Below are 22,205 nucleotides of genomic sequence, written 5' to 3'. Positions count from 1 at the left end.
TTCTACACTATATCTACTAAATAAATATAGAGAGGTATATATTAAAGAGTACGTAGGCAGAATTAGTATTAATAATAGGATCTATTAGGTCTATAATAGTAAGAGAACCTAGAGTACTAGCTAGGAAGTTGTTTTTAGTGTTTACTAGAATACTAGAGTTATACTTACTACGTTTTATAAATAATTCTAGTAGGTTAAGGCTAAGTTTTATAGGACTATCTTAGCTACTAGTAAACTTAGTAGCTAATAGCTTATTCTTAAAGGTAGTATAGTTAAAGGCACTAAGACCTTATAATTTAATAACTATTTTATAGAGGATTATAAGTATTATCTAGTTAGGTTAGCTTATCTTTATTAAGAGAGGAGAGGGAAACTAGCCTATATATATAACGGCGCCTTATCCTCTTTCCCTATTACTATTAAAGTCTTTATCCTTTCTATATTAAGGTACTTTAGTAAGATATAGAGCTACTTAATAGTAATATTTATACCCTATTTCTTTACTATACCTTTATATACTCTCTTTAGCCTACTATAGTTACTTAGGCTTATAAGAATAGTTATTAGAATATTAGTATAGAGATAGGTAGCCTTATAATCTCTACTACCCTAGCACTAATTATAGTAAAACACTAGTCTAGTAAGTAGGTAAGGATTTAATCTAACTTAAGGAAGGATTGTTTCGTCTATTAAAAGATAGTTTTTAAGTATATATAATAGAGTGTATAATTTTCTAGAGCCTTAATAACTATAAAGGAAGGTAGACTAAGGTAAATTAGTATTAAGGAGAACTAGGGTTCTTATTACGCTAGTAGGGATAAATGCGTTGTCTTATAGGCTAATATATAGGAAGCGTAATATTTAGCGCACTAACGTAAATATAAGAATAAGGAGGGGATATATAAACGCCCTTCGTAGATAGATACACTAGAAGAACTACTTCTAGATAATTACTAAATAAATAAAGGGGACGCTTATCCCCTCTCTACGGTACTAAGTTATAGCTATATAGAGAGGGTAGCTTTAGTAATTTAGGATTTATCTTTATACCCTAACCTAACTTTCTAGGTTCTAATAATAATTATAACGCTTAGGGGACACAGTTCTATAAACTTATTAAGTATATCGTTTTAAGTAATCTTTATTTTCTAGGGGCACCTTATAAAGATTATAGCTAAGACCCTCCTAAATTTTAATATTTTCTAAGTACTTACGTCTAAAATACTTACTAAGATTACCTAGGGTACTAAAGGGACGTATACGTTATACTAATAGTAGTCTTTTATTACCTAAGTAAAAGAAATATACCTTTAGCCTTTTCTCCTTAAACACTATAACCTTAGCTACTTCTAATACTTCTTCCTTATATTCTAGCTAGCTCTTAATAGGTAAAGTAGCTTTCCTACTCTACCCCCCTATTTAGATAGAGTTTATACCTCCCTCTTTAACGCTATAGTATAGGGTAACTATATAAATAGCCTTATTACGCCTATATATCTCCTTATCTATAGTAGTCCCTAGTTTTAATAGGACTAAGTTAGCTAGCTCCCCTTAGGCTAGGAGTATAACGTTATAAATAAGCTCTAGATTATCCTTAGTTTCTAAGCTAGTAAGCTACTACTTAATATTACGTATAGGTTATTTAAACTCCTAGCGTTTCTTAATCTCCTTAAGAAGGGTGTACTATTAATACTACCTCTCTTAGCTAATCTTAGAGGTAAGCGCTTTATACTTAGGATATTTTATTATATTAGGAACTATACGTTTAAGTTTCTCTTACCTATTAAGTAGAAAATAAATAGAAGGATTATTATCTATAGATATAGACTATTCCTATATAAGTTATCTTAGCTAATAATAATTAATTAAATAGCTTATAGTATAAGCTACCTATATAAGGGCTACCTAAGGCTAGATACCTTATACGATAGCCTACGTATTAACTATAATACGTTATAAGAGGTAATACTTAAAAAATATTAATATACTAGTATAGCCTATTATAAGGTTCTATATAGCCTTACTAACGTTACCTATACACTATATTAATTCTATATCCTACCTTATACACTTTATATAGAATAGATTATAGGACTTACTATTCTTATTAAACGCCTTCCCTCTAGTATATCTTAGGGAATAAAGATAAGTAACTTAAGTAAAACCTATTACCTTACCTAAAGTCTAGATCTATAGTAGTAAGGTAGAGTAAGGAAGAGGCTTATTAGGAGAGATATCCTAACTATATAAGGTCTATACTACTTTTTAAAATATAGGAATATTATCTAATATCTAATTTAGGCGTAATAGTAGCTTATTATAGCTTAGTAGAATTATTAACCTACTTAGTTCTTTTAGAGAGGTTAGATTATAGGCTGTAAACGCCTAATTATAGAAGAGTAGGCTAAGGAGGAAGATATATAAACTAAAGAGGAGCGTCTTATTATATATAATTTTAGGGAGAGGGAAGGTATTTCTTAGAGAAAAGTTAGTAAGTATATAAGTTCTAGTATAAGATACTTATATATAAGTCTTTAATACTAAGGAACTCCTTTATAAATTTAAAGGTAAACTCTAGTAATACTTAATAAGGGCTACCCTTAGGATCCTATAGTAGCGTAACTTATATATACTAGTAGTAGAGACTAAGAAGAGCCTAGGGCTAATTTACTATAAATCTACTTAGTTATAGATAGAGCTAGGCTTATATCCTATAGTGTCTATAGGGATATCTCTTTTTAGTTATTACTAGATTTATTTATAGTACTTACGCTAGATCCTTAATATATATATAGGCCTTATCTTAACTAATCTTCTTTAGATTATACTTCTTTGCTAGCTTCCTTAGTACCTATTTACTAAATTAGATATAAATACTTATATAAGACTAAAACTAGAAGACTAGGTTTTTATACCTTATATATACTCTAATTTATTTTCCTATCTAGTTTTATACTAGCTACTCTTTTATATACTAGGTAGAAGACCTTCTAATACGTCCCTAGGGAGCTAGTAAGCTTAGTTCCTTAGTGTTTCCTCTTACCTTTTCCTTAGCGCTAGCTAAGTAGCTAGTTAAAGAATATATATAGAGTAGTAATAGATATAGTTACGTAGGTATAATAGTAGTCCTTTTTTAGGTACGTCTAGTATCTATACTAGGGTTAGTCTATATATTCTAGCGTAAGCTATAAGAGGAATAGGATATATACTAATTCTACTAATCTTTTATATAATAAAGTAAGTAAGTACTACTATCCTTATAGTCTTCTTTTATATACTCTTATTTATTAAAGACCTCTAACTATTAAAGGTAGTACTTAGGTGGATAATCCTTATTAGGGAAGAGCTATACTTTATCCTTATTATTCTTATTATTATTATTAGTAAATTTATTAACATCTATTAGATCTATATCTAGCTCTATACTATTATCTATATTAGACCTAGTGTAATTACTATTATTAGAGGAACTCTTAACTAGTAAACGTTATTATATATTACGCACTATTTATAGAGATAAAGTGTTATAGGAGAGGTAGAGTAACTAAAGGTAGAGTATACGTATATAGCTATACGTGTAAAGTAAGGCGTAAAGGGAGGATAGAATAACGCGATAAGAATTTAAGTTTAAATAGTAATATAGGCTATAAAAGAGGAGATAAGAAAAGGAGGATAAGGTCCCTATTTATATTACTCTAGATAGTAAGGAAGAAGCCTTTAATACTCCTCTAGTAGGGTAACCTTAGATTAGATTAGTATAGTATTTACCTATAAGTGTTTAGAAGAGTAAGTTAGGTTATAGGCGTACCGTAGCGTTCCTAATAGGAAATTAAATTTAGCTCTTAGACTTATTTAACGCCTACGCTAGCTAAGATAGGAAAGCTAGAGATGTTTTTACTTAGGCTACAGCCTATATAATTAGGGTAGTTTTATAGTAAGTTAGTATCTAGAAACAGCGTTATAAACTATTAAAATAAGTAGCGAAATCGCTATTAGATTATTTAAGATAGTATTATATACTTACTAAAGATAAGATATAGCCTTCTAACTTATATATTATCCTTTACTACTATTTCTACTCTTTATAACTACTACTTAGTTCTTTCCTTAAGAATAACTACCTAAGGTTACTACTATACTTTTAACTTTAACTAAAGGAATATTAGTAGTCGTACTTATTATACTATCTTCTCTTATCTTTATAATATCTATTTAAATTCCCTCTTCTTACGCTTAGGATATTAATTCTCTATTACCTTCTTAATTTAGCCTTAGCCTTTATAGTCCCTTTTTTTTATTATTATTATAGTATATTTAGAGACTTTTTTAAGATAAAGTACTAACTAGGTAACTATAGGCTTATATAAGCTTAAATTTAGTACTACTAGTATATACGTAGTATATTATAAATACTAGATACTAAAGATATATAATAGTATTATATATAGACTAGAGACTATAAGATATACCCTTCTAACTTATATACTATCCCTTACTATCTTCTACTATCCTCTACTATTTCTACCCTTTATAACTACTACTACTACCTCTACTACTACTACATTTACTACTACTACCTCTACTACTATTACCTCTACTACTACTACCTTTACTACTACTACCTCTACTACTACTACTTCTACCTCCTCCTAAGAATAACTAACTAACTACTTATAGTATAGCTACTACTATTACTTAATAATTAGCTTTAGTTAAAGGAATATTAATAGTAATATTATCTACACCTTATTCTCTTATCTCTATAGTATTTCTTTAAACTCTCTCTCTTTAAGCTTAAGATATTACTCCTCTAATACCCTTTTAATATCCTTTATCTACTAGTATAGCTAGTTCTTAGTTTCTTAGCTAAAGGTACCTTATTTAAGAATAATAAGGTAGCTAAATATAAGGAGCTTATAGCTATAGTAGCTATCTATATAAGCTATATATACTAGCTCCTCTCCCTTCCTCCTTATCTATATCCTCCTCTACCTAATAGCTACCTATATAATAATATTACTAATATTAGAGGTATTAATTATATTAATATTATCTACTATCTTAGTCTATAAGAGGTAGTAGAACTTAGGTAATTACTTATCTAACTTATTAAGGACTACTCTAAGTAGCTCCTAAGTATATATAGGGTAAGTATATTATGTACTTATAGAAATATTAATTAGTACTTATATAGCTAGGGTTTTTAGGCTAGGCTAGAAGACTTCCTAGATAAGGATAAAGAGGAAATATATATATTTATATATAGTACGATTTAATTATATATAAGATATTTCGATTATATATAGTATAATTTAATTATATATAGTATAATTTAATTATATATAGTAGGATACTTAAAGTATAAAGGTTAGAAGTAGCTAGGCTTTTATAGAAACGTATAAAATTCTAGGTAAGCTTAATTATAGTAAAGATACTATATCCTCCTCCCTTTTTAATATATTATAATTATATTACTAGCTTATACTAGTAATCCCTATTAGGCCTACTAAGGTTTACTAGGTATCTTTTTAGTTACCTTTAGTAAATTTTTTTAACTTTAGTTTTTACGTATAGACGTTAGAGCTTTACTACCTTAAAATACTAATTAGTCTAGCGTTTAAATCGCGTTATTACTTTATCTTTTTTTTATTAACTTTTATAACTAATAAGTAAAGGGATAGCTACTTTTTACTTTTTTAAAGTTTTATTTTAATAATACCCCCCTACTTATAGAAAATAAAAAATTATAACTATAAGAGGGGATTATTTATAGGAATATTATAGAAGTAAGATAGTAGATAGGTAAACCCTATCTTAGGATCTCTAAGTAGATATAGGAATTATACTCTTAGCTAGTATCTTACTAGTTTTATATTAGTATCTAGTCCTATAATAAAGGACGTATAGCCTCCTAGGAGTTATACTATATACTTTAGTATATAGTTTAGCTTTCCTACTTTATAACTATTTACTAGAGTCCTCTACTATACTATATAGAAAAGGTAACTATTAGGGTACTTATCTTGTAATATCTATACACCCTTTTCTATACTGTTCTATACCCTATTATCTAAGATAATAAACTATATCCTATCGCTTAGCTAGTCTATATTTAAAGTAGCTTAGAAAGTATCTAGTATTATAGAAAGGTCTTTATTATAACATACAATTGTAATATTAATAGACAGTATATTATTACCTACTAGGCGTAAATATAGTCTCTAATTATTCTTTAAAATAGCTAAAGTATCTAATAGCTTCTTTACGTACTTAGGTACTAGGAAAGGTTAGCTTTAGCAGATGCGGGGAAGATAGAAAGGTTCTAGGTACTATTAGTAATTATGTCTAGGATCACGTAGCCGCGTTAGATTTTTAAGAATATACTTATAGGATCGCCGTTTAGAGCTAGTAGATAGCGGTATTATATCTACTAGTAATAGAAGCTTAGGGTGATTAGCAGTAGCGTTACTAGTAGCATAAATTAGAGTGCTTTCTTTTCCTTTTTAGTCAGGGTGAAGAGATCCTTGTAGTTTGCATCCGTAGCTACAATTTGGTATCCTGTAGCTTGAGTTTCGTCGCGGTTTAAGAAACCAGCTCGCAAACGTTGAGCTGGTCTCGACACGGGGATGCGCATTTTCGGAACGAGGTTGGTATTTGGAGTCAAAGCCAAAGACAAAATGGGATCATGGAGCCTGACCACCGATAGAGGTGAGAATGAAAGAGCAAAAGGCTTTGAAGTCTCCAAGACCAAGGGTCTATTTGAGGCTGATGAGCCGCTTTCGAGAAAATTACAGATAAGGCGGTAAGGAACAATGGATCAACCGAACCAGGTTGATTGAGTCAGTCAAATGCTCCGGAATCCGGATGTTTCTGCGCACGTAAGAACCCTAAACGGGACGACTTTGGAATTTTTATATCGAGAACCTTGAAACAGTAGGTAGATCTACATCCGGGTTACTCTTCTTGTGATTATCCGCCACACAAAAGTTCCACATTCAATCAATGTGAGCTGTCTAGACCGCGTAATCGTCAGCCGTCAACCTTACCTCGACCTCCGTAATCTCACCGAAACCTTGGGGTCACTATGTGGAAGTGCGGGCCTTCCGCGGCAACATCAGATCTTTGCTCATTCGAAGTCTTGGTACTCAAAGCTGGGCACGCTGTTTAGTAACGCTCTTCTGCATCAAATCTTGGTATATTTTCTCCAACACTCTGTATCTACTGTGTGCAACTGGGGGCTTTATTGGGCAATCAATCATCCAAAATGCACCTCAAACTTGCACTTTTCTTTGGACTCCTCTGTGCTTTATGGGCTTATGCACCCTTGTCTAAGTCCTACGTATCGCAATACCTATCATCTCGCTATGAAACAGGGGGAAGTCACGACGTAAACCAAACACTTGGATTTGAGAAGATCTTTGTCATCAATCTGCCATTCCGGACTGATCGCAGAGATGCATTGGTACTGATGACATCGGTCACTGATATGAAGCTTGACTTCACAAACGCCGTGAAGGGGGAAGATATCGCGGAAGCAGCCTTACCATATGTAAGATCCTCCTTACAATCCCAATCACTAGTGCCTTGCTCAAACGATCAAGGGAAGTGAGCCGCCGAATGCTGGAGGTTTCGGCACGCGCGGGAGCTGGAGAAGTCACCTAAATATTATCAGGACGTGAGTAAGAGTCCCAAACTGATGCAAGAAGCTGATTTCTGGAAGTGTTGTCGAAAATCGACTATCATCCGCACTGATTATAGAAGACGACGTAGACTGGGATGTGCGGTTAAAAGAGTAAATGGCATTTACTAAATGTCACGTCTGTAGAATAACCTCAGCCAGGAACAGTTATAATGTTAGTATGTATCGCAAGAGTTGCGTTAAAAGCGACATAGCTAAATTCTCTAAGTATTCTATAGCTCAGCTACTACAGCGAATCTATTAACTCTGCTAACCTAGAATTGACCACCTTCTACGACCCTACACTTCCTAAAAACCTTACAGATTTCTATTTACAAAGTATATCTAATTTCCCGCCTTAAACTAGGGGACTGCATCAAAGCGAGTTCCTATTAGCGATATTTGTATATGTAGTTAGTTACTATAGAGTAAGAAAGATCCTATAAGTCTCTTGTCTATACTAAAATATAGATATCTGTCTTATTGCCCCTAAAGCTATTAGATAGGCTTAAAGTCTACTGCTGCGGAGTACGACAATGCTTTAGCGCAGTCCTATTTAACTATTTTAAACTGCTTCTCCTTAACTCTAGGGCTCTTCTATAACTACAAGGTAGCTAGACCTCTAGAAAAGCATTCTTTAAGTAATCTGTAATAGGAGAAGGAACAACTGCACGAGCTTTTTAGTGAGGTAAGTAGGACCTTAACATATCGTAAATTAATACTGACAGAAAACTTTAGAACATAGAGCTGTCTGTGCGTCAGTATATTGGCGAGGAGTTCAGAAAACCAAATGATCACTCTAGACAGCCACTATCTGGGCATGAGATAGGTATGCGATGGGTTGAAGCACTGAAAGGCGAAAGATTCAAGGGGGAAAGGCTGGAACGCGAGAGACGTGACCGCGAAAGTCTGAAAGACTGAAGAAGTCGACACTTTTGATATCAAAAGAATCTCACTGGATAGGATGTTGTGATATCTTAGCAATGATATGATAGCATATTGTCAGCTTTAAGTCACTGATGCAGCTACTCTTTTACCTGAGCAAGGTCATGTTATATAGTTGACCACGCGTTATCAATCGGTATCATTGCGCCGTTGATCATCGTAGACTCTTCTGAAGCCAGAAAAGCAATTCCACGCGCCACATTGTCTACCCCAATGTAGGGAACCGGCGTGCCCTCACTGTCTTTCGATACGTGCATTTGCACGACAGGACTGTTCGTGTAAGTAAGCGCAAAGGAGAAAACATGCAATCTAGTTTGAGACTTACAAGAAAGCATTGAAGCCAGCGGAGTCAAAGTGCTCCATCTGCACTGATGATGCGATGTTGGTTGCAACGCCTCCAGGCAAAACGCCATTGCACCGAATGCCTTCCTTGTGGAATCGCCAAGCAACATTCTTTGTAGCACCCACCTATCGCACTATCAGTACTACTGCAAGGTGTCGCGAAAGGAGGCATATACGTACCAGACCATGTTTGCTCGCAGTATACGCAATACCAGCACTCGCCCCCGAGGTTCCTGCTTTACTTCCAACGTTGACGATAGAACCACCCTTTTGTTCCTTCATCGCCGGCAACACCGCCTTCATCATGCGAATGGGCACCGTTAGGTTGATAGACATGACCTTCTCCCATTCCTCCTCGTGAATCGTGTCGGCGCTGCTCCAACCATCGCTCACGCCCGCGCAGTTGACCAGTACATCGATGCGGTTGTGTTTGCCGACGCACTTTGCTACAGCATGTTCGGCAGCTTGTGACTCGGTAAGATCGGTTTTATAGAAGGTGAATGTTGAGTAGTCTTCAGCGAGCTTCTGTGGCTGCTCGCCGATGTCTATGCCGAATACTGACGCGCCCCGTTCGAGGAACAGACGTGTTGTTGCTAGGCCGATACCGGAGCTGCAACCGGTGATGATCGCGACCTTGTCTTGGAGGCTAGAGATGGACATGTTTAGATGCGAGTGATATGAATCGACGTATGGACGCAAATGGATTGATGATTCAGACTACTTGGCGACGCCCGCTGGTGGAAAACTTGGGATGACGTCAACAGTTAGCGTAGATCTGCGACCCACTTTTGACAATGCCGTCTAGAAAGTATCCACTCGGCCGACATCTCATCTTCATCATCCAGTTTTTCGGACAGAAACACTGTAAGGTACAAATGAGAGAGCGAAGAGCTTAAGGACAAGAAGGAGGGGTATATTATGCTATACTAAGACAACGATCGCACAAAATCACCCTTGGCACGAACACAGAGAGCCGATCCCGACGCGTCAATACCTCCACCACCACTGATCATCTAGATCACTTCCTCCATGCGATGAACATCGCTGTCCTTCGTCCAGCGCCTGATTCTCTTGCCTAATCCAAAGTACAATGGGAAGACGAAGAGTGCAGGCCCCATCGCACAAGCGAAAATGACCATGGCGGGGGTAATCCACCCATCTTTGCTCTCGTGAGCAAGATCGAAAACCCAGTAACTATACGAGAAACCGATGAAATTCTTGCATACTGTCGCGACCACCATAATCTCACCGGAGATGGGCTTGTAACAGTCGATCGCATATGCGATGGCGATGGTGGGCACGGTTGTGACGCTGAGACCAGCGAAACCATAGCCCCAAACGACGATATGCCCCCATGCCCATTGCTGCTGGTAGGCAACGCCGCCGAGGATTATCGAGAGCATGGTGATGATCATGTAGATGAATAGCGCAGGCAATCGCATCTCTGCTTCGCGTATGCCGCCGTTCTTACGCGCTGCGCGAGCAGATACCCAGTCGGAGTATGGACCTGCCGTTGCCAAACCAAACAGTGCACCTATTGCGAACGCGAAGTTTGTGTAGCCAACTTGATCTGGCTTGAAAAGGTAAGGCGGTGCGGCGAGCACAGGCGATTCGGTGAGGTTGAAGAAGAGGAGGATATCAGCCGGGCCGGCAAGCATCAGTCCAGCCCATAGGATGATTGGGTTGAAGAAGACCTTGATCGGCGTCCAAGTGTCGCGCACAACAAACATCTTCCACCGAGCATCTGGCTTCATGAACGGCATGAACTGCGCACGAGAGGGGCGTCCTTGCACGGTAGTGGGTGCCTCTAGCGAATCCCGTTCGGAGCCTTGAATCCCAGTCTGCGTCACCCGCTTCTCGAGATTACTCTGATTGTCGCTGCTTTCATTGTCGCTGCCAGTCTGCACGATGAACATGGCGTTACCGCGATGGTACTTTGTCTCAGGAAAGGTGAGCGCGATGAGGATGATGGAGACGCCAGACAATGCCGTCTCTAACCAGAAGAATGACTGCCAACCGTAATGTGCTGCCATTGACCCCGCCATGATTGGGCCAAGGAAAGCTCCCATGAAGTAGCCGGTGCTACATGACACGTTAGAGGCTGTATAACGGCGTGGGTCAGAAACTACTCACAAGTAAACTCCCGTCCAAAGGCCTCTCTCATGCTGGTAGAAGACATCCGCAATCATCTGCACAGGGATGCTTTCGCTCGTCGCACAGACTAGACCGTTCACAGCACGCGCCGCCAGCAGGCTGCTATGGCTAGTCGCCATTGCCTGCCATACGCATGACAACAGAATGAGTACCGAGAATACCAGGCTGACAGCACGTCTACCAAATATGTTGGACAGCGGTACAATGATGAAGTTGGCAAAACCGAGCGTGATGACGGTGATACCAGTCAGCATAGCCAACTGGTTGTTGTTGAGATGGAACTGCGCCCCCAGGAGAGGGAACATGGGCGCAATGGACAGAGCACCGGTGACGGAGATCCAAGTGAAGAGCCATTGCGAGGCCATTACCATGACTAGGAAAGCTGTCAGCGAAGACTGAGATCCCTAATGGCGAACAACGTACGCTTCCATTTCCGGGTCCAGTTCAAAGGGTCTCGGGGATCAGAAGAGGGTGTGGGTATCAACTTCTTCTGTGCTGAGCTATCCTGGACAATCTCCGTCCCAGGGATGAGCTCGACGTTGCTGTTGTCAGTCTCCATCTTGAAGCTGCTTCACTTGTCGCAAACTGTTTACTTGGATGATGAGCAGTTGAACACGAACCTGCAGCGGAGAAGCCATCTTATAGTCCTGTAACCACTCGGCGCATTTACGGTCTACGGTTCATCAATATCTGGTGGACCGCGGAGGAGACACCGCTCGGCACTGATACTAATGCGGTGAGACCTCACTTTGTGCACGATCAGCAACCAAGATTAATTCCCCCAACACACCAGATGTGTCAGCTACTGCGGTATCTGTCTAGACCGACGAATAGTAGTGTAGTAAAAAAACTGAGTGTAGGGAAGTCGAGGCGACGGGGTCTATTCGCACTTCCGTAGTGTATTCTTGAATCCCTGTTCAACGGGGATGGATGAAGCTTTGGCTGGTCAAGGACGGGTCGGTAGGTGTTATCAACGCTACCAAACGCATTAAGGGAAGCTCTATCGTTGCACAGTCGCTCAACCCGCTGATCCCACAACTTGCATGATGTGAGGTACAAGGCTGAAGCCCTAGAGCCCTATCAATGAACTTGTGCTTAGTGCATAATCAATCTAGCTGCAACCGAACCCTCGGCGACTGTTGGCATAAGGTTTGAGCTTTCTTCTCTGCTTTTTTGCCCTTGTTTTTAAAGACCCTGGGGTGTTGTTTTTTTCCCTTCGACCCAGAAGTTGCGCTTCGATATTACGACAAGGCGCAGAGCGTCGCATGCTTCCTCTCCCCATCTTTCACCAAGTTTTTGTCGAAGCTGTGGCAAATGTGAAGCTTGACTGTTTTCGGCGTTGGAAGTGGAGACCCACTGCGGTGGTGGCGGGCGCCATTCGGGATGTCGCATCGGAGAATGCGGGGAGGCGCGCTGACGGACTCCCGTAGCCTTACTTGGCAAGTTGACTTGTCAGGTTTTTATTCAACCTTGAAATGTCTTAACCGCATCTTTTTTCGTTAGACCTAAAATTCGCGTGACACTATCAAGTGAGATTGGCTTGTCTTTTGAAAGACAGAACTTTCCTTTCACGTTGTTAGGGAATGTCCCTCTTGAGACGACGATATAGATCAGCTACCTGTATGCCATGTATCGCGAGGTAGTCTAGGCTTCTTCAATTGTATCCAGAAATTGCTAGGATTTGCAAGACAGGGTAAATGTCCCCAGTATGACTCGACGATCAGATAAGCAGCTATGGTAGCAATGATCACCCTGAATGAACCACGTGGACAAGTTTTGCCCTGATATTCGGCACATCGCTAGTCTAGAAGAAAATAAACAAGGTCAAATAGTTGCACAAAGCAAGTATCGGCTAATGTTACTTCGCAATCCATTCCAAGCGCTATTTGGTTTTGGCGGCGTACCACGGATAGCTAGATATCGTGAAGCCCCTTCTCATGTCTTTTGACTTTCTTTAACACTACGCTTCACTCAAAGTTTCGCTGACACTGCCAAATCAGCGTCTGGCGTTCCAAGAAAGATGCGCCTGTCCATGGATGACAGAATCTTCCAATCCTGGGCGCGCGCATGTTCTTGCGGAGAGAGTGCATTCGTGCGGACCCATCGTACTGCAATCTCTCGCGCGATAGCATCTGGGTTCGCATTCGCATCGTACATTAGCACAGCGCTACTAACAACGACCATCAGGTGCTCGAGAATATTTCGCCCACGGTAGAGAAGCTCTTCCTTCTGCGCATTATGAACAAGATTGTTGAGAGCCTGAAGTCTGTCCTCGATGATTGAAACTTCATCATGAAAGGTAGAAGAACACCGTTCGAGCAAGTCTTTGACCCACGGCATGAAAACGTTGTTCAAGATATCGCCATTGCCCAACCGCTTATCGGTAAGCACTCGCACGACATCCTCCGCCATGACGCTGACGGTACCTTCCCATATCGGGTTGACGAGGTTGTCGCGATAAATCTTCGCAATGTTCATCAAGCTGCCGTCTTCGTTGTTCTCGCAGTATCCGACACCACCGAGACACTCCATGCACTGCCGAAGCCCATGAACGGATGCCACGCTGACTTGGGCTTTCATCGCGGGCAGCAGCAATCTCAGCAAAACCGCCACCGTAGTCTTGTTGTTGGGTATCAACTGCGCAGCTTTCGTGTTCGCGACCATTTCATCCCAATCTTGCTCCAAAGCACCTTGCAATGCAACACCAAGGTACGTAAAGTGCATACTGCCCAGTACTTGACCGTCTCTTCAGCCATCCATGCCAGATGCGCGGGATTGTCCCGGAGTAATCCGCCACGAACTTTGCGTACTTTGCTGTAGGCACGGCAGATAGCCAGACCGCGTCCCCAGTTCGCAACGCTACCACCAGCGGTATGCAAGCGCGTGATGTTGAGGATAGCGGATATTTCCTTCACGCCTTGGCCTTCAGTACCAATGAGCCATCCGCGTGCGCCATTCAGTTCGAGCTCGGCAGTTGGAAGTGACTTCGTTCCTAGCTTATTCTTCAGGCGCTGGATGCGAACACCATTGAGCTCGGTTTGGGGTTGCGCCTCTTCATTCAGAATATCGGAAGCCTGTGACTGAGTACCCACCCTTCGACGCATGGGTATGTAGAACGCCGATAAGCCACTTTGTCTGTACGTGCAAGAAGTACGGCCATCTCAGAGTCCGTCGCGCTACTGTACCACTTGAAACCGTGTATCCTCCAAGAGCCTAATCGCATACCGACTGCGTCGCGGTCTCTTCCCATCTTCGCATCTTCAGCCAGTTCCTGCGATGTCGTACGTGCAGCAAGTGTTTCCGTGCCGGATACGTCGCTGCCACCAGATCGCTCTGTCATCCATTGCCCGCTTGTCCAAGCGACATCCGGGTCGCGACTACAAAGCCGATTGTATGCTTCTCTTAGTACTCCGCCTCGTCCTGGCTGATCACCATCAGAGTCGGTCATGTGCTTGCCTAACAGTGTCGCAGCGCCATCAGTCATGCTTTGAGGGCAGCCGGTCATAGTACCGGTCGAACTCCATACATGATTTCCGACGAACTGTTGCACGCGTCTGTTGAAGGCGTTATGAGATCTATCATAAGCCACTGAGACGATGCCTTCTTGGTATCCGATCTCTTTCAGCTTCTTCCACCCAAATGTCGTCCACAACGACCTTATCGTCCGAGGCTTGCGACGAGTCTGAAAATCGAGATTGGCGAGCTTCCGGAAGGGAGGAAAGATTGGTGTATTGTGGTGGCAGTACCGGAAGAGCTTGAAAGAAGCCAGCGATTGAGGAGGAAGCAGAGAGCGGCTGTTGCGTCATGCTGGCATGTGCGATACCGATATCTTTGACAGATTGAACATTGAATCGGAAAACACATCGTGTCTGTATACATGGCTGGGGTCTAATTCAACATTGCGGGTGTCTAGGTTGGTGAGGAGATCCTCGGTCAAACCCCGCAGATTGCCAGATCCGGTAGTCGTAGCCGAACTGGGAGCAGCATCGGCCGAGGGTTCCATACGACCAAACTCATTGGGTTTTTGAGACTCTCTCTCCCATAATGATGCACGCTGGTAACCGAAGAAGGGCGTAATAGCCGCACTCGTTGGCTGTTTAGGTGTCGTCTGCTTTGTGTATACCCGAAATCATCTCCCGGTACACTCAGGCCTGAAAGTCATCATCCGATGGTAGCATCAATCAACACCATGCTGGTACAACGTTCGGTTGTGACCACGACAACCCTGCCGGCAATTTAAGAAGCGAAAAGCTTGTCGTGATTTGCCTTCGGTACTATCGCTGCAACTGCCGATACTTGTTGTTAATTAAGGCCTTCATCCAAATGATCAAATCGGGATATCGCCACAGGCTCGTTACTGAACAATCGTCACAAGACGTGCGACGACATACTTGTCAGCATTTTCATTGGCGAAAGCAACAAGAACGGTATAGTCGCCGTCACACTCCAATATACCGACTGATAGCGGCCACCGGCCTACGCTTGCTGTCGTATCTGCTGCTTGGCTTAAGAAGTCGTTGAAGCATCAACTTCGTGTTTCTTGCAACTCTCAAGGAACTCGAGATATCATTTTCGCCATGATTTGGTCCACCATCGCCGCCGGCGCACTGTTGACGCAAAGCGTCATTGCGCAGAACATGCTCCGTTTTGCATGCTCGCAACTCACTGTCGAGAGAGCTGATCCGCTGGTGAATCCCGGTCAACGACCATCACCACACACACATCAGATCATTGGAGGGAATTCTTTCAATCTTACCGTACGACCCGTCTATCGCATCAGCGAGACATTGACTGATGTGCTGCAGATGGAGCCTGGCGTCTTTGATCCTCCGACTCGTTCGACTTGTACATCCTGCACGTACAGTGAGGACTTCAGCAACTATTGGACTGCATCGCTCTATTTTAAATCGCCTGAGAATGGTACGTTCCAGCGTGTACCCCAATTCGCCAACGTAGGACTTCAACAGGACGGCGGCATGACAGTGTACTACATGCCATACTCTGCCAAGAACAACAAGATGACGGCCTTCAAGCCAGGGTTTCGCATGATTGCGGGCGATCCTATGGCCAAGAAGCTTAATAGGGCAAGCATTTGCCACAGATGTTTGCAAAATGGTGAGGGCTTCGCGCCGTGTGATGCAAAAGACACGGCGGAGCTGCCCAACAAGTATTGTCCTGGTGGAATCAGGGCAACCATCATCTTCCCTTCTTGCTGGGATGGGAAGAATCTTGATTCCCCAGACCATAAGAGCCACGTCGCATACTCCAACAGCGGTGGTCTGGGTACTCCGAACTGCCCTGGTACGCATCCGGTGGCCATTCCACAAGTGATGTATGAGATCATGTGGGATACCGGACGGTATAAGAATAACGCCTGGTACGGTACTGGGAAGCAGCCATTCGTGTACAGCTTTGGTGACGGGTGAGTCCCCTCCCTTGTTCCTATAACGGTGATTGACTGAAAACAGCACGGGGTACGGCCAGCACGGCGACTACCTCTTTGGCTGGAAGGATGACTCGCTACAAAAGGCCATGGATGCTTTGCCCAGCGGCAAATGTGCAAATGCCAACTGCCAAGTATTGAAGATTCAGTCTGCGCAAGACTCGATGAAGTGCAAGAAGCCACAGCAGGCGGTTGAGGATGTTGGTGTGAGTGGCGGTTGGCTGACGGAACTTCCTGGCGGTATGGCGGTCACCTACTAAGTTGTTTAGTTCGCTTGACTGTTGGCACGATCCTTGATAGAGATCCCGACCTCCACCATAGGTTAATGCAACCAACACGCTGCCGCATAATTGTGATCCACAATGCGTGTTATAGTACCAACGAGAGCTTCGGTGTCAGTGATGTTGAGACAAGCTCGAGCGACATGCAACCAACTCCACGCCGGATCCGATTACGTGGCTTTGGCAACGTCGAGATGCAGCTCGTGTAAGTACCGAACACATACTAGGGCTTTGGTGTAACACATGACATGCTTGTTTCGTTTCTGGCGCGTGCAGCCAAATGTGGTGTTGTCTTGACACGTCGCGATTACAATAGTAAGCTTCCAGCGCTGCACAATGTGTCCTTAGCCCAAATTCTTCCGTCCAAGGTAGTGAGTCTGCGTCCTGAAACTGTTACGAGCTAGTGCGGATGCGTTTTGGGACGTCCATTGTGTCGCGGGATAAACGTGTGTTGTTTCTGTTGGGAAGCCCGAGGTTTGCCGATGTTCGCCCGTGAAGGAACGCCTTAGCCCGCCAAGCCTACCCCTCATTCATCCATCTACCCCGAGTCTCTTTCATGATCCACAGCTACCCCAAGGATCCGGAACATCATGAGATACACCCGCAAATTTTGTGATTCGAGGAAAAACTCATCATCGTACTCCCACGCGATTTGAGCCGCAAAAACACAGCTGTCAATTGGTTACAGCCATGGCAACGGCAGGATGGGCCGAACAGGATGCGCGGCATGTGGCGCGTAACGGAAGATTGGAGCCGCATCGAGATCAGCCTGAATACTCCATATGTTGAGCCTCATCCCACGTTATGCCCCCCGAGACCAGAAAAGAAATATCCACCTCGACCATGAGCATTTTCGCCAACCCAGTCCTTACAGGCTTCAACCCAGACCCATCTGTCATTCGCGTTGGCGACGACTACTTCTGCGTTACTTCATCATTTGAATACTTCCCCGGAGCGCCCATATATCACAGCAAAGATCTTATCAAATGGAAATTAATCGGTCACGCACTCACGCGCAAGTCTCAACTCGATATCAGGACTCCGGAGCCAGGAGGCGGAGTCTGGGCAACAACCATTCGTTACCACAAGGGCACTTTCTACATCATCACCAACTCTTTTGATCGATATAGACCGCAGAGCGACGATCGCGTATGGCCACGTGGCTTCTACGTCAAAACCACCAACATCTGGAACGAGAGCTCGTGGTCTGACCCTGTGTATTTTGATCAGGTCGGCTTCGACTTTGACCTTTTCTGGGATGACGATGGCCAGGTGTATCTCTCTTCGACCTACCGAAAGGTCGATCGCTCCCCGGACTCGAAACTGAAAGACTTTGCCATCCACGTATCTACAATTGACCTTGCTTCGGGTAATTTGAAGTCCACGCCAAAGATGATCCGGGAGTCTGAATCGGGTATTGCAGAAGGCTCACATCTCTTCAAGTTGAACGGCTACTACTATCTCTTCACGGCGGAAGGAGGAACTGAGTCCGGGCACTGCGAATATGTGAGCCGGAGTCGCGAAAGCCCTTTCGGACCGTGGGAACAAGCACCGCACAACCCGCTCTGGCGCAACACAATAGACGACGAGGTCCAAAACACTGGTCATTGCGATATTGTTGAAGATACCCAAGGCCAGTGGTGGGCCATGTGCTTAGGCGTACGGCCCAGGAAGGAAGGTGCTGAATGGCGAACGTCAGTTTTCGGGCGCGAGTCCATGTTGCTTCCAGTTCGCTGGGAGAGCAACTGGCCGATATTCAACGAGGGAAAACCGGTCACCTTGCAGATGAGCGGACCAAACAAGTATATGCTCAATGAGGATAAGGCATGGAAGGACGATTTCAGTGGTATCAGACTCGGTCTTGGGTGGTACCGCAAGAGTGAGCATCCTAGAAGCTGGTCAATGAAACAATACTAACACATGCGCAGATACACCTGTGAGGAAAGACTACTCTATGACAGCGCGAGACGACTACCTTACTTTGAATGGTGGTCCTTACACGCTGTCGATGCCCACATGTCCAACGCTGTTTCTGCGAAAGCAAAGACATTGGCCGGTGGTCTGGGAGACTCAATTGGATTTCCAACCTGATGTGCCGCGCGTTGAGGCCGGCACAGTGCTATGGTGGAATCATACTTGTTACGCCAGCATCGGTATTGCGCTTACAGATCGCGACGGCCAACAAAAACGAGTCATCAGACTCACACGACCGGACATGGAATCTGTAGAGCACGCCATCCCAGAGAAGGGTGAGATGAAGCTCGTGATTGACAGCACTGCCACGAGCTACCGCTTTGGATACCGACAGGCCGACGATGGTCCGCAGCAGAAGACTGAGTGGACATGGCTAGGCGACATTGATACCCAGATCATGACACGCAATCCATCTGTCGGTCAGCCTTTTACAGGTATGATGATGGGACTATACGCATATGGCGAGCTGCAGCCTGTTTTGACCCCGGCGCATTTCAAGTATGCCCAGTTTCGGTGAACTCAACGGTCTGTGGCAATCTTAAGATAGTCTGCTATACAGCTAGCGTTAATGAGACACTGATTTGAAATCCTTACGAGGTCCTATTGCACCTTCTCTGAGATTAATCATTGTTGGATACTTGGCTGAGATATTGCCAAGCTTCTGGCCAGTATGCTTCGTTGTGTATACCAACTCCCTACCATTCATGGTAAGCTGTACTTTTCAGCGGTTGACTATCTCTTCAGATACTGTGAAGTAGTTGTGACCTGCATCCTGGCATGCCATAGAATGGGGATGACCGGACCTGATAACTACAATCTTCAGGGGGAGAAGAAAGTTGAGTAGATCGACCGCCCAGTCGTTCCTGTACAAGACAAACGGTGCTATCAACCTCGCCATACACTTGCAGGTTCTGGTGGCGATAGTTGGGTAGCGACAAGAATATGCTTAGGAGGCAAGACGGAGCGATTTGTGACCACTGGAAGCTCATGATGACATTGACTTCCTATTCTTGAAATCGAACCTAGTCGCAAGAAAAGCTTATCGTGCGTCATATCAAGTCGGAATGCATCTCCGGGATGCGCATTACAGAACGATTAGCGGCGTCATGGACTCCTCTGACGATGAGATCACAGTAGTATACTCGCCAATCAGCGTATACGGACTGTGTAGGCATTTGTAGACTCTGAATGCGTAGTCTCTACTAGCGCAGCTACAACATAAGTTGAATACACTTTACTGCCTGCATGTCAAATGGTCTATTCGTCTTTCTCCCTTCCACCATGGGAGAAGGTTCGAACAAGGTAGAAAAAGGAGATACTTCTCATCGCCTGAGGACTTGAACTAGTGAAGGCAAAACACTCTCGGATCAACAACACCTTATCTCGATGTGCAGAAGAGGTATATTTGTGACTCAAGAGAAAGGCTTCGCAGTTGCGCCTATGACTTGAGTGTAGAAAACATTTTAGCATGGCTACCGCAGCGTGCATATGCGAGCACATGGCAAGCTGTTCAAGGCTACCTCAGCTTCCAACAGCTCGATGTCCGGATGTGACAGATCGTTAGTTGGCCAAAAGATAAGTGCTGTGAATCTTCTACTATTCGTGATGGTTGCACCCCGATCGCTTTATCTGCATCATTCGCATGCAATGATCTGATATGGTTCTTATGATTACTAGCTCATTGCCTATATCATCGCAGCGCCATTAGATGACCTTTGATAGTAACCCTCACACCACCACATCATCTGTTTAGTAAACATATACTTTCATGCTGATCAGATAAGGAGATCTTGGACTTCGCCTGCAGTATCTGGGAATGAGCTCGACACACACAAGTATGATCGTCGAATGATCGACCATCTCCGTCCATATCCACGGAGTTGTGTCCGGCAAGCGCTATGCGTAGATTGCTTTTTCGTTCCAGTCTCTGCGACAGATCAGACCAGAAGCGCAGATCTAGCGTACCGGTAATCGGGTAACCGGCCTTCAGAACTAGGGGGCGGATTTAGGCTGACGCGATTGGTTTTGCAGCCATAGGGGTCTCAGAGGCGTAGGACAGATTGGCGATGTCTGGATGCTCAGCAGAGGCCTCAATGTCCGCAAGTAAGCTCACCGATCACCTGAGTCGAAAGTCTTGACTTTGAAGTGTCTGCTCCGTGTTTTAATGCGAGCCACATGGTCCTTGAGCATGTGGCTATGACTAACACGCGTCGCCACTGGACCTGAGCGGCGATAGACAGGTGACATTGGCAACTCAACTTTCCTGCGCACTTACAACAACACCTTCGCAGTCACCAATGGCGTGCTGATGCGATGTGATATGTTGGGGCGAGGCTTCTAAGATAGTGGTTGTAGATCAGGGGCCGTTGATCGTTCCTGCTTTCCACGGGGGTATAACCGTGACGCTTGAAGAGGTTCTCCAGAGTGACGCGCCGTGTACCTGGTGTCAAACGTTTACGTTTTGAAAACTTTCCAATGAGAGATAGTTGGCTGATTCGCCAAGAAGACTTACTAGCCTGTGCCAGAACCATGCTTCCATGCTCCAGTCAGATCAGCTTCCTGCAGGGTTCCTGACGCCATCTTCGCTTACCTGGGGATTCCCAGTCGTTGAGCCTCCAGATGTCGGACCAACGGCGTGCGCGTCTCTGTATGAGATTCAAGATGTCCCTGACGATGCACGCTGTATGATGTTTGTAACGTAACAGTGCTGGGCGTGTGTGCTCCAGCGCGATGAGAGCAAAGAAACCTTTAATGCCCAGGTAGTGTCATAGATGACGTGACGACGGAAGGCGCCTGCAGCAATCCCGAACTGTTGGAATTATTACGAGATCTACGCGGCGAGCAGAGAGATTCAGTTCAATGCGCAAGCTGATGGTGTTCACAGACAGCTCAGCTCATACGAAACGAGTCTCTGAGCCTGGAACGGGGTTGGTGTGCCAAGCTAGATGCTGCGCACGGACGCGCCGTCCCGGCTAGACCACGTGTCAGAAACTGGTCCCGAAGTTCCCGGATCGTCTCCCTTGCGGGCACCGACTCATTCCAACGTAGGCTATGCGACGTGATCATGACTCCTCACTATGGGTGTCATCTGTTTCCCAAAGAGAGCTCGGAACCTATTCCAAGGGCTGGTGTTCAAAGAGCTGGGCCCGATGCATTGCTGACTTAGCGCAAACCTTCCACTTAGCCGACCCTGTCAAGGCGTGCAGCATCAGGATTCTCCCGATGTCATTTCATCCCGCATTGTGCTCACAGTAGCCCAGCACTCGCATTGGCCATGGTTCCTAGGCATCATTGGAATACGAAACAGACCTTTCCTCACGTATGATCCTCCAGGAAAAGTCCCTGATAGCGAATGCCGCGTGGTTTGGGATCTCAGACTGTCTCGTCT

The 22,205-nt window shown here is 43.7% G+C and overlaps 5 protein-coding genes across 5 annotated transcripts; 2 read left to right on the top strand and 3 right to left on the bottom strand.

Moving 5' to 3' along the window:
- Positions 1-8,631: 8,631 nt before the first annotated feature.
- ACET3X_005658 (uncharacterized protein) lies at positions 8,632-9,691 on the bottom strand. Its single transcript, XM_069452071.1, has 3 exons — positions 9,146-9,691; positions 8,949-9,091; positions 8,632-8,893 (listed from the first exon to the last, which is right to left on the bottom strand). Exons 1-3 carry the CDS (start codon positions 9,623-9,625, stop codon positions 8,731-8,733), a joined length of 786 nt encoding a protein of 261 aa, XP_069306018.1. The 5' UTR covers positions 9,626-9,691; the 3' UTR covers positions 8,632-8,730.
- Positions 9,692-9,978: 287 nt separating this feature from the next.
- ACET3X_005657 (uncharacterized protein) lies at positions 9,979-11,678 on the bottom strand (the record flags this gene model as incomplete). The annotated part of the gene is made up of 3 exons (XM_069452060.1): positions 9,979-11,047; positions 11,099-11,492; positions 11,543-11,678. The coding sequence occupies 3 exons, from the start codon at positions 11,676-11,678 to the stop codon at positions 9,979-9,981; spliced, it is 1,599 nt and encodes a 532-aa protein (XP_069306017.1).
- A 1,412-nt stretch (positions 11,679-13,090) lies between these two features.
- ACET3X_005656 (uncharacterized protein) lies at positions 13,091-14,223 on the bottom strand (the record flags this gene model as incomplete). Its single annotated transcript, XM_069452050.1, has 2 exons — positions 13,091-13,654; positions 13,846-14,223. 2 exons carry the CDS (start codon positions 14,221-14,223, stop codon positions 13,091-13,093), a joined length of 942 nt encoding a protein of 313 aa, XP_069306016.1.
- Positions 14,224-15,696: 1,473 nt separating this feature from the next.
- Positions 15,697-16,822, top strand: ACET3X_005655 (uncharacterized protein; the record flags this gene model as incomplete). The annotated part of the gene is made up of 2 exons (XM_069452039.1): positions 15,697-16,541; positions 16,588-16,822. The coding sequence occupies 2 exons, from the start codon at positions 15,697-15,699 to the stop codon at positions 16,820-16,822; spliced, it is 1,080 nt and encodes a 359-aa protein (XP_069306015.1).
- A 587-nt stretch (positions 16,823-17,409) lies between these two features.
- On the top strand, positions 17,410-19,381 carry ACET3X_005654 (uncharacterized protein). Its single transcript, XM_069452028.1, has 2 exons — positions 17,410-18,722; positions 18,772-19,381. Exons 1-2 carry the CDS (start codon positions 17,648-17,650, stop codon positions 19,332-19,334), a joined length of 1,638 nt encoding a protein of 545 aa, XP_069306014.1. The 5' UTR covers positions 17,410-17,647; the 3' UTR covers positions 19,335-19,381.
- The last annotated feature ends 2,824 nt before the right edge of the window (positions 19,382-22,205 follow it).

Source organism: Alternaria dauci, chromosome 5, assembly GCF_042100115.1.
Source record: "Alternaria dauci strain A2016 chromosome 5, whole genome shotgun sequence".
Classification (NCBI taxonomy): Eukaryota; Fungi; Ascomycota; class Dothideomycetes; order Pleosporales; family Pleosporaceae; genus Alternaria; species Alternaria dauci.
Note: the sequence above shows the minus strand (reverse complement) of the source record. Positions and strands in the feature narration are given on the sequence as shown.

Excerpts from the sequence above, each read along its gene's own strand:
- ACET3X_005658 (XM_069452071.1), bottom strand. The coding sequence starts at position 9,625 with ATGTCCATCTCTAGCCTCCAAGACAAGGTCGCGATCATCACCGGTTGC. Across the intron at positions 9,092-9,145 it reads CTGCGAGCAAACATGGTCTG|GTGGGTGCTACAAAGAATGT; the intron begins GTACGTATATGC and ends ATAGTGCGATAG. Across the intron at positions 8,894-8,948 it reads GCTGGCTTCAATGCTTTCTT|TCCTGTCGTGCAAATGCACG; the intron begins GTAAGTCTCAAA and ends TTACACGAACAG.
- ACET3X_005654 (XM_069452028.1), top strand. The coding sequence starts at position 17,648 with ATGCCCCCCGAGACCAGAAAAGAAATATCCACCTCGACCATGAGCATT. Across the intron at positions 18,723-18,771 it reads TCTTGGGTGGTACCGCAAGA|ATACACCTGTGAGGAAAGAC; the intron begins GTGAGCATCCTA and ends ACACATGCGCAG.